Below are 12592 nucleotides of genomic sequence, written 5' to 3' on the forward strand. Positions count from 1 at the left end.
GAGGCATTTACTAGATTCCAGTACACAGGGGGTAAATACAGAGGATGGGCTTATAGAGCTGTGAAGATAAAATCTGTGTTTGAGGAGTGCCTGGGTGGCTCCGTCAGTTGAGTGTCCAACTCTTGATTTCAGCTCAGGTCATGATCTCACGTTTCATGAGTTCGAGCCCCACAATGGGCTCTGTGCTGACAGCGTAGAGACTGCTTGGGATTCTCTGTCTCCTTCTCTCTCTGCCCTTGCCCCACTCATTCCCTCTCTCTTTCTCTCAAAAACTAAATAATTTCTTTTAAAAAAATCTGAGTTTGAGGAGGCTGAGATATGCAGCTCATAGGAAGAAGAAAGCTCTGTAGGAAAAGAGGGCCAGAAATCTGCAGACAGGTCCGTGTCTTTGGCTCTAGACTAAGCTACATCATCATAGCATGAAACTCCATGAGCCAGGCAAAGAATAAACAGGGAAAGGACAGTTACCAGGGTCCTGTTAGCTGTACAAATATCAGGATTCTCACAGGGAGAATGGGAGATGGTCAAGATTAGAACAACTCTGGTGGAAAGAACTCTTTCAGCCCTGGGACAATTCCCTGCCTTAGGAAATGGGGCTATACTAGCCCTGGTGGAAAGGTATTCTACCTGCCCTATAAAAGCTCTAAAAGCCCCAGAAGAGTCACAGTGTCAAAGATGAAAGGAAAACCAGAAATCACGCAATTGTATTTGGAGACTTTAATGTTCCTCTCTCAGTAATTCATAGAACATGTAGACAGAAAATCAGTAAACACACAGAATTCTTAAACAACACAATCCGCCAACATGACTTAATTAATATTTGGAAAACATTACAGCCAATCACTGAAGAATGTGTACTGTTTTCAAGGGTACATTGACTAAGATAAGTTGCATCGTGAAACTAGTCTAGATACGTTTAAAATAACTGAAATCCTGGGGCGCCTGGGTGGCGCAGTCGGTTAAGCGTCCTACTTCAGCCAGGTCACGATCTCGCGGTCCGGGAGTTCAAGCCCCGCGTCAGGCTCTAGGCTGATGGCTCAGAGCCTGGAGCCTGTTTCCGATTCTGTGTCTCCCTCTCTCTCTGACCCTCCCCCGTTCATGCTCTGTCTCTCTCTGTCCCAAAAATAAATAAACGTTGAAAAAAAAATTTAATAACTGAAATCCAACAGAGTGTATTCTTTGACCACAACAGAACTAAGTATCAATAATAACAACAACAAAATCTGGAAAATCCTCAAGTATTTGGAAATGAATCACTTCTAATTAGCACAAATGTCAAAAAATAAAAATAAAATGGAAATGAGAAAACATTTCGAACTGAATTAAAAAAAAAAAGACATCATGACATAAGGTGTTGCTCGGTGTTTTAGACAAAATTTTATAGTATTGAAAGTCTGTGTTAAAAAAAGATGGTGACCCAAGCATCTAAGCTTACATCTTAAGGAGCCAGAAAATGAGTACATTAAAACCCTAAGTAAACAGAAGAGAATAGAAGTACAAGCAACAATCAAAGAAATATAAAACAAAGAAACAATGGGGAAAAAATTTAAGAAACCAAAAGCTGGTTCTTTGAAACATAAATAAAATTGGCAAAAATCTAACTACACTACCAAAGATAAAGAGAGAGAAAGCACAAATTGGCCATATTAAGAACACCTTATAGACAATAAAATAAGGAAACATTATGAACAGGTCTATGCCAATAAATTAGACAATTATACAAAACGGACAAATTCCTTGAAAGACGCAAATGGCCAAAACTAACACAAGAAATGTAGAAATTGGAACAGCCCAGCTTCTGTTAAGGCTTCTCAGTCCCCAATCCCTCTTCTTGACCTGCTTTGTGAGACTGCAGCTGGGCCCTGGAAACGTGTCTCTCTTGTTGGGTAGCAGAGACGTGCTGGAGGAGGAGCTTGCCGTCCTGTCCCAGGGTGTTTTCCCTCCTTGCACCTGTGGTGTGTGGCCACTGGGAGCATTTAGGCACACTGTGACTCACCCCTTCCAGGAGGGCTGGGACGAGCAGTGGTATTCACCCTCCAGTGATGTTCCCCAACACCCCCCGTGGTTTCCCAGAAGTTTCACCAGCACCACAAAGGGGTAACTTTCTAGGGAGTTTCAGGGGCAGCCCAGGAGGCAGCTTGTCTATGTTCCTCACACACCCCAGAGGGTGGTTTCCTGCCTGTCAGCCCAGGATTCAGCATCTCAGCAAACTTCTATGCCATCCACAGCCACACCATCTCTACTAGACCGAGTCTCAGCTTTGCAAGCAAGCCCTCGTCCAAAGTTGCCCCTTCCTTGGGTACTCTACCCTTGCCGATAAGTGGCCAGTCTCTATACCCGCTATTTCTGTAACCTTTGGAATTCTCATTACCCCTTAGTAGTTAATCCCATTACCAGTTAATAACTTCATTTTTTCTGGTGTGGCTTCTGTCCTGGACTGTGACTGATACCAGTGATAGAGTCTAAGATAGAAGAACCTCACAGAGTGTTTCAGAAGATAAAAGAGGTAAGGAAGGGACACTTCCCAAATGATTTTATGAGGTTGTTACCAAAACCAGACAAAAATAGAAAAACAAACAAAAAAAATAAAAAACTGGACCGACATTCTGCCTAAATGTAGACATAAAAACCTTTAACCAAATATTGGCAAATCAAATTCACTAATATATAAACGAAGAAATAAACCCCACTTGTCATATGTCAGGAACACAAAGTTGCTTTAATGTTTGAAAATCAAGCAAAATGATGTACTACCTTAATAGAAGAAAGGAGAAAAATCATTTAATCACTTAATGGTGAGACATTTTCCCCCTTAAGATCATGAAAAGGCAAGAATGTCTGCTCTTCCCACTTTTTCTCTATGTTGTTCTGAAGTCCTAACCAGTGCAATAAGGCAGAAATAAAGCAGAAAGATTGCAAGAGAAGAAATCCTATCTGTTTCACAGATGACACTGTGTAGGTAGAAAATCCTAAAGAATTTACAAAAAAAAAAGCTAGTAGAATGAGTAATTTAGCAGTGTGGTTGGATTGCAGGTCAACAGAAGAAAAGCAAGTGTATTCTGAAAAATGTGTATTGTAGAAATGTATTGTGATGCACACAACAAACAACTGAGAAATGAAATAAAAAATATTCACAACAGCATCAAAAAATCACGAAATAATAAATTTAATAAAATACGTGCAAAACCTGTACCCTACAGAAAACTACAGAAATGGCTCAAATTATGGAAAGCCTAAAAATGTGGAGATGGAACATGTTCATGGATTGAAGGGCCAATATTACAAAGATATCCATTCTCTCCAAATTGATCTGTAATTTTAATGTAATCCCAAATAAAAATCGTGGAAGCTCTTTGCAGAAATGTACAAGGCGAGTCTAAAATATATATGGAAACTTCGCGTTTACCTGGATTAGACAAAACAATTTTGAAGAAGTTGGGAGGGTTTAAACGGAGTTCCACACTGACTCTCAAGCTACTGTAATGAAGACAGTGTGGCATTTGCCTAAGGACAGCTATGTAGATCAATACAACAGAATGGAGAATTTATTTCTGGAGGTACACAGTGATAGGCAATTGATTTTTCACAAAGGATAGTGTTTTCAACAAATGATATTGGAAAAACTGAATATCCATACAGGAAAAAAAAATGAATGTCAAACCTCACACCTCTCAGCATATGCCAAAAAAAAAAAAATGCAAAATGGATCACAGACTGAATATAGAAACTAAAAGTATAACACTTATACAAGAAAAAAAAAAGGTAAGATCCTTATGAATTTAGAATAGACAAAGATTTCTTAGGATGCAAAAAAAAAAAAAAAAAACCCACAAACAAGCAAAAAAAACCAACCAAATAACGGAAAAACAAAACCACCTACCATAAAGGAAAAAAATAAATAAACTGCACTTCCAAATCAAAATTTTGCATTCTTGAAATGATACATACTTGGAGAAAACAATTTATAAAACATATATCTGAGTTTTAAAATTGCATCTGAAATATATAAAGAGCTCTTAATAAGACAGGAAACCTAATTTTTAAAATGAGCAAAAGGTACACAGACATTTCACAAAAGAAAATACATGAGGGACACAGAAGTCCGTGAAAAGATGCTCAACGTCTCACACACTGCCACACACCCACGCACCTGAAATCAGGCAGAGTAACAACATGAAGCTTTGGCGAGAGTGTGAGGCAACTGCAACTCTCAAACACGCTGCTGGGAGTGTAAAATCATACAGTCATTGGGGGAAACAGCTTAGCAGCTTCATATAAAGTTATACAGACACTGCCCGAAAGATCCAGCAATTTCACTCTTTGGTATTTATTAAGAAATGAAAACACACGTCCACACAGAGACTCGTACACAAATGTTCGTGACAGGTTTATTTGCAACACCAGAAAGTGGGAGAAGGGGATGACAAATGGTCGCAGAACCATACAATGGAATATTCTTTGACATGAGGAGCAAACCGTTGATATAAACAGCAACATAGACAAATCTCAAAGCATCTTGCTGAATGAAAGAAACCATTCAGCAAGGACTACATAGTGGATGATACCACTTTTATAACTTTTAGAACAAGGAAAATTTATCAGCATCAATAGAAATCAGATCGATGGTTGCCCGAGACGGGTGCGGGTGAGAGGAAATTACGATAGGTGCCCATGAGAACTTTCTGGGGGTAACAGAAATGTTCCACATCTTAGTTGGGGTGTTGGTTTTGTGGGTTTTTCCACCTACCAAAGCTCACTGAACTGTACACTTAAAATGAGAACATTTTATCGTATGTGAATTCTGCCACAACAAAGTTAACTTAAAAACATACGTAGAGACCGGAATGGAAATCACTTAAGACTTGGTTTTAATTTAAAATTTTTCTCTGTAATCTGATTTATTCTAATATTTACCTTCTTGTCTTATTATAATAGAAATACACAACTTTGTTAATTTCACCTATGCTGAACTATTACAAATTCCAAAATTGCAGAATTAGTCCAGTGAAGCTCTGAACTTTCATTATAAAAGAATTCCAGAATTTACTTTATCGACATGAATGATGTGAGTTGTTTCTAGGATGTCTATTAATGCTTAGATATCAATTACACTGCATGAGAAATATGCTCCCCATACTTAAATACAAACACATTTGTACTTTAATGAAATAAATGCATCGAATCACACAATATTAGAGAATGATCCAATTCTATGTACCAGCAGAAGCTTAGTGTTCCCCTTCTTCCGAGAGCAAAGACAAAATAATTCGTTAGCTGTTTTAGTCTGTCATCAGTGACACACAAGACAGACCACGAAAGGCACAATGAGATAAGACACAAGAAAACTGCTACAATATCATCTTGAGAGCCACGTGCAGCACTGGCTAGGTGGGATTCTCTTCTTCCTTCCAGCCACCTGGGAAGATGTTCTCAGAGAGTTTTAAGGGTTACACGACTAAAAGCTGGATCTAAAGACTTAAAAACTGCAGATAACCCAATTAATCTGCTCATATTTATTACTGCAGAAGTAGCTTTAGAGGTAGTTTATTAATGAGGCATTTTTCAAATCATCCACTCATCTATAATTCAAAAGCATCACTGTAAAAAGGAAAAGAAAAAATACTCTTCATAGAGTGTAAGATTAACATGTTGAAGTGGTTTTCAAAAAGCAGCACTTCCAGTGTTCTTCAGCTCCTTCTGGGGCAGCATTACCTCCAGACGAGGCCCTCAGCTCAGTCAGACGCACAGTCCACCTCTGTGAAGATCAAGTCACTGCCCTCTGCACGAGCCCTTGCACACAAGATGAAGAAAGCGAGCTCAGCATTAAAGCCAAGGCTTCAAGGTGTGAACCACCCAAACCACCCCTAACAACAGGACCCCTGTACAGCTTGAACTTTAGGGGCCATATCGGGTAATGTTACAGATTCACGTGTCTCCCCTCGGCATTAGTTTTAAAAATATCTTCCAGAAGATCAAGCAAAAATATATTTCTCTCCCCATTTACTCTTCACTATTTTTAGTCTCTGAGAGGCTCATGTATTGATCCATCAAGGCAAGAATTGACTCTGAACCAAAACCAAAAAGAAAGAAAGAAAATCCAAGGAGTGTTCTACGGTGCTCTGTGAATATTAGCTTGTGGCTTCCACATGAAAGTTGTCAAACTGTGCAAATTCAAAAGAGTGAGTTCCAATCGCGGCCCAGCCATTCTTCGGGAAACTCACAGGGATATTCTTCCAGACAGACTTGCCATTCAACGTGCCAGAGGAGAAACGGCCCTGGAGGAAAGACAAATGTACCCCTTGAAGACGTATGAAAATGATCCTCTGAGGTCTGTTTCTTAATACGTGTGGCCAATCTATTCCGTGGAGCGAACATCCTTCTCACTTAAGACCATGGCAAAACACAATTCCACAGGTTTGAGCGCAAGTTTGAAATACAGGAAAAATTCTCTGAGGAAATTCTTATCTACTTTTGTAAATAGTTTCTGAAGCACAAGGAATAAATACCTTGATATTTCCTTGTCCCCCACCAAAATGCTCTAAACCAACAGAAATGTAAAACTTTTCCTAACATTGTAATGTTTGAAACAAAAGCCCACTGAAAGAAAGAAACATTTGTAATTTGCAAGTACGTGCATGCTCACGTGTTGTGGCTAACGGCCACCAGCTTTTCAGACGTGACTACCGGATCCAAAGCTTCCGTTTACCTAAATCCGTTTTGTTCCATGTACAAATTATCACCTCAAAGTCATATGGAGAGCCCACCCTCAAGTTATAAAACTAGGAACCATCAGTTAAACTGATGTTGGGGTGGGAGGGTCAGGGGTAAGAAGGGAGACGTCCAGAGAAATGAATGACTTACAAAATAACTCCCTCAGATAGCAGCCATTCCTACCTAGCCAAGTGCCTGGCACACAGGGGAAAATAAATGCCAGCTCTTGTCATCATTATTATAGCACATTTACGAGCGTATCAACTGCAGCTGAACATTTAAAAGTAGCTAATTTCAAAGGGTGAAGAGCTAACGATCCAAAGCACTGGGCTATGGATCAAAAGAAAACCTGTTTTTAGGTCACAGAATTGCAGTTCAATGGGTGTTCGTTTCGCCCTTTCATGTTACGGAGGGAGATACTGAGACGTGAGATTTAAAGTCAAAATCAGATTCAGAGCTACAACTTGAATCATAGCTGCCCAACTCCACATTCAGGGCCGCACATATTCCCACCAGCACACGCGTGCACAGCCACGCGTGCACAGCCACACGCGTGCACAGCTACCCGCAGCTCTCAAAGTGCTCACTGAACACCTTCCGCTGCTCGGCCAACGGGGGGTATTAACACTGAGCCAATACATAGCCATAGCGCACAAGTATACATCACCTCCTCCTCCCGACCCCTGCCCTCTGGCCGCTGGGCTGCTCTGCACACGAGGCCTGTCACCAGCAGGGTCCCTCCCACGAGGCCTGTCACCAGCAGGCTCCCTCACACGAGGCCTGTCACCAGCAGGGTCCCTCCCACGAGGCCTGTCACCAGCAGGGTCCTCTGCTCAAGGTGCTCTTCCCATCGGGCAGGGCTCAGCTCAAAGCGCACCAGCTGCGAGAGCGCTTCCCCCGCCTCTCTACCTAGACGCTCTGGACAGTGGAGCTCGTTCACCTCACTGTCCCGTTTTGTCTTCACCATGTGACTGACTGATTTGGGTTGTTTTTACCGTCCTAGAACCAGAGGCAGCCATCTATGGCCCACAAGCCAGCCACCTGTTTCTATAAATAAAATGTTATCGGAACAAAGCCACACGCATCCATTTATCTACTGTCCGTGGCTGCTGTCTCACTACAAAAGCAGAGTTGAGTAAAGTTGCACAGACTACATGGCCCACGAAGCCTAAAATATTTACTGTCTGGCCCTTTACAAAGGGTTTGCCAACCCCTGCCCTAGAGAATACAGGCTCCAGGAGAGCAGGAACCGTGTGTGTCTTCATTACTGCTGCATCCCTTACCACCTAGAAAAGGACACATAACAGGTGCTTCATAGAAATGTGTGGAATGAAAGAATAAGACACATTTAACCCCAAGCAACCTTACAGAAGTTATGTCCCTTTTACAGACCAAGAAATAGAAGCTCAAAGAAATGAAATAACTTTCGGGGAGTCAGGATGCATCAGCAAGGAAATATGAATGCTGCTCTGCTTGGTTCAAACATGCCTACTGCTAAGAATATTCACTCTAGTCAAGAAGTGCTTACCATGTAACAAGTACCGTACCAAACGCTCATATATATAATCTCATTTGATCTTCGTAAGAAGGATGTGATATTATGGATATTCCTGATATTATGGACGGGAAAACAAAAGCTGAGCAACATAAAACACTTGCAGGCGGAACATAGTAAGGCTTCAGTCTATCGCTCTAACCACCACCTCAGTAGTGCTGAGAAGCAGTGAAAGAGGGCCAAGGACAAAATGATATAAAATCCTCCTAAACGCTGGTCTCGGTGATGGTAAAAGGAGGAAAACGAACACTGAAGCTGGCCTCACAGTGCTTTCAGTCTGATACACAGCCTGTGGGCTAGTTTCAAACCAGATCTGTTACCGGTAAAGCTGTCGTCGTCTGTGATTATGGATCTACAGTGGGGAGAGAAACACGATAGGAAGAGGCAAGCTGAGGGACAACTGGTTATTTTAACTGGAAAACCATGACCTTCATAATTTCGCTAATGCCAGTACCTGGCATGTAGGTGACCAATGAAAGACTTAAGTAAAAAAAATATAAAAATCCTCCTATTAGCTGTAATTTGGAAAATGGACCATCGAACAAGATGTTGTTTTGCTTTGCCTTTTCCTTCATGCAAAAAACTATTTGCCAAGTGCTATTAAAGGACTGGGAATTTAGGATGAACAAGAAAGGCAAGGCCCCCGTTCCATGGAGCTTACGCTCTAGTGGGAGACATACCCACCAACTCACACAATAAAGAAAAGCTAAGCGGTACAAGGCGTGTGAAGAACTCAACCAGGAGACGGGGGCTTGACCAGACTGCAGAGTGGGAGGAGGCCTCGAAGTGCCCAGAGTTGAAACGCGAGAGGGAAGCCGGGTGCTCCCGGACGACGGAACAAGAAACGGTGGGGCTGGCGCTGGCGCGGGTGTTACATCTGCAAAATCCCCGCCTGTTCCAGTGGCGAGACCGGAGCTAATTTCTAGAAGTTACAAGTCACTTTTTATTAAAGAGATACCAGAAGATACACCTCGAACAGTTCAGAGTGACTGTATCAGAGGCACAGGACAACGCACGGGGTGAGGAGGAAGGAACAAGCAGGGGCCCAGAAGGCACCTGTTTCCAGCAAGCCCTGCTGATTTTCTTACCCCTGTCTACAAAGCACCTGAGAAAAATTAAGGACGTTTATTTTTTCAATCCCTTTCATGGTTTCAAAAAATTCAAAACATTGCTAAAAATAAGCCTAACAAGAAGTATGCAAGAACCACTAAATAAAACTGGAGGACACAGTGGCAAATGCAGCCTGTTCTTGTCCTCATGGTCGTGCAGGGGGGAAACACATCATTCTAAAAAAAAGTTGGTTTTGCCCAAATTGATGTATAAATTTTCAACGTAATACTGGCTGCATTTTTCATGGAATCGAAAAGATGTTTTAAAAGTTCACATACAAGAAATAAATATACTTTTTTTTTTTTAATTTACAAAGGATAATTTGGAAAAAGAAATCATGGGGGACTTGCCCTCAGGGGCATCCATTCACTCACTCGCCAGAATTCACCAGGCTCTGATGGCAGACATGCCAGGAATGCCGGAGAGCCAGCAGTGTTTGGCGAAAGAGGCCTGTCACTGAAGGAGCCATTTTCTAGTGAAGGGAGGAGGCAAGGGCAAAAACCATCAGCAGAATCCGTGTGACGTCAGGAGGTAAGAAAAATAAACTGGCAGTGGTGGGGGGGGGCGGGGTGGAGGGGAGGGACACAAAAGGAGGTGGGTGCTATTTTATATAAGGTGGTCAGGAAAGAACCTGAAGGAAGTAAAGGGGTAAACTGTGTAATCAAGTGTTTTATTTATTTATTTTTTAATGTTTATTTATTTTTGAGAGAGACAGAGAAAGAATGTGAGTGGGTTAGGGGCAGAGAGGGAGGGAGACACAGAAGCAGAAGCAGGCTCCAGGCTGTCAGCACAGAGCCCGACGCGGGGCTCGAACTGAGCCACAGTCGGACGCTCCACTGACTGAGCCACCCAGGAGCCCCTGTAATCAAGTGTTTTAAAGAGTGATACTGGATAAGACAAAGCACTATAAAGAACAAAGTTCAGAAAGAAGCCTATGCACATGTGATGATTTGTTACATCAAAGAGTTAGCCTTCAAATCATAGACAAAAGGACGGTCTGTGGTAATAAATGATGATGGCTATCCATTCGTTTAAAAAATTATATTGGGATCTTCCCCTTATGATTCACAAATAAATTCCAGATGTATTAAAGACTCCAACAGGAAAAAAAAATCCTCAACTTTGTTTAGTTTAGAGGAAAAGAAATGTTCCTAACCGTGAGAAAGGTGCAGGCTTTCTTAAATAAAACATAAAAGCACTGAAAAAAAAGCGAAATACTTGACAGCACCAAAATTTAAAACTTCTATCTGCGAAACATACCATTAGAAATTAAAACACACAAGACACAAAAAATATTTGTAACATAAGTAACAGAAAATGGATGACTACTCAAAATAGGGGCGCCCGGGTGGCTCAGTCGGTTGAGCGTCGGACTCCGGTTCAGGTCATGATCTCACGGTTTGTGAGTTCGAGCCCCACGTCGGGCTCTGTGATGACAGCTCAGGGCCTGGAGCCTGTTTCGGATTCTGTGTCTCCCTCTCTCTCTGCCCCTCCCCCACTTGTGCTCTGTCTCTCTCTGCCTCTCAAAAATAAAATAAATGTAAAAAAAAAAAAACTAAAAAAAAAAAAAAAAAAGAAAATGGGTCACTACTCAAAATATATCATAAATTCATATGGATCCATCAGAAAAAGAAAACACAGTAAGAAAATGAGGAAAGAATGTGAATGGGTAACTTCAGAGAAGAGAAAAAAAATATATACAAATAGCCAATAAACACAGTAAGATGTGCAACCTCCCTAATTATCCAGGAAATATAAATCACGTCAATTAGTTTGAAAAAAATCTTTAAAAATAGGTAATATATTATAACTGCTATAAAAGTGGATACAGCTTGGCTAGCAATAGGGCAGTATCTGTCAAGACTGTAAATATAATTCCATTTCTAAACATCTGCCTGAACAAACACCAGCACGTGTGCATCCCAGGAGGCATGTAGAAGACCCCTCCCCTCTACCTGCAAGGAAAGCCAGCCCATTCTGCCTCCATTCACCAGAAGAGGAAAGAACGGGGAACAAAGTTGTGCCATAGAGTGTGGCAGAGTTAAATAAACTATGCCACACACAAACCAGATGTTCAAAGCCTACTGTTACTGCCTGGAAAATGTTACTGTATCATTTTTTGGTGGCTGGGCAAGAGATGAGAACAATTTCAAAAAGTTACCTGAATTCCATAGTTTACTGCTTGTTGTAACCTAAATCAAATTATGACAGAATTATAATGGCAGAGAGCAGTAGTATAGTACACAGAAGAATTTTCTACACATCCCTTGAATGCGTGTCCATCAAGAACTCATGATCACTCAGCAATTTTGACAAGTATTTTTAGACATTCTTATCCTACGATTTATCTGGTACCTTCCATGACAAAAAAATACTCATGGAAACCAACTTCTAAAAAATTGTACTTCTCTCTGAAAACCAAATTAGTCTCAACCACCGAAAATAAATTTATGTGATTTTGCTTATATCTATAAGCTCCAATTATAATCTTGGTTCAGGCCAACTTGGAAAAAAATAAATCAATTACTGACTATTTACCAACTACTCCTGAGTTGAAAAAAACAAAACCAAAATTTAAAAAAATCATGGGGTGATAAAGTCAACAGTTGATGGTTCTCATACAGGTTTACCCTGACATATACTATCACCCTAGAGTCTGCTGGTATCCCAGCAGATTCTCTGCCTATTTCCATCACTGTATTTATCACACTTTTCCCCCTCTCATTTGAGGACAGAAAATGCTAGAAAAGCACAAGAAAAGAATATTTTACCTCCAGGTATTCTGATCAGCAATACTTACCTTAATAATTAATGTGAGCGTATACCATCTTTTCGCTGTAACGTCAACATGTCCTAAAGCATATGTGATCCATCCAGCTGCAACACACAAAGATTATCCTAACTGATATATTTTTAAAATCTAAATCACAGAATCACATAGCTCAGTGGGGATTCTCGGGAGGCATGTGTATGCAGTAAAGTAAGCCTTAACAAAGATCCACATTTCCAGATCTACTACTGATTTAAAACAAAACATCCTTCATTCGGGCATGCATTCCACAAGCACGTACTGGGAGCCTACTCTGAGACATATATCATATGTGAGCTCACGGGAGAACCAGTGAAATAAATTTACAAACCATCCCCAGTATAATGTGTTGGCTTCTACAGTTCAGGCGTAGGTTTATACTTGACTGGACTGGATATAAAGAAAAA

General features: G+C 41.0%; 1 protein-coding gene across 12 annotated transcripts in view; it reads right to left on the reverse strand.

The window, feature by feature from the left end:
• Positions 1-12592, reverse strand: part of GALC (galactosylceramidase) — a 147916-nt gene that overhangs the window by 83765 nt on the left and 51559 nt on the right. For 6 of the 12 annotated variants that reach the window (XM_023255913.2, XM_045060338.1, XM_019833440.3 and 3 more), the window contains 2 exons: positions 12177-12253; positions 4364-6275 (listed from right to left, as the gene is read on the reverse strand). In XM_023255913.2, the coding sequence (XP_023111681.1) occupies positions 6129-6275; positions 12177-12253 (224 nt within the window). In that variant the 3' untranslated portion in view covers positions 4364-6128. Of the gene's footprint in view, positions 1-4363; positions 6276-9731; positions 9849-12176; positions 12254-12592 lie in introns of those variants that run through there. The other 6 variants (XM_023255914.2, XM_023255917.2, XM_045060337.1 and 3 more) reach the window with 2 other exon arrangements.

Source organism: Felis catus, chromosome B3, assembly GCF_018350175.1.
Source record: "Felis catus isolate Fca126 chromosome B3, F.catus_Fca126_mat1.0, whole genome shotgun sequence".
In the NCBI taxonomy this organism is placed as follows: Eukaryota; Metazoa; Chordata; class Mammalia; order Carnivora; family Felidae; genus Felis; species Felis catus.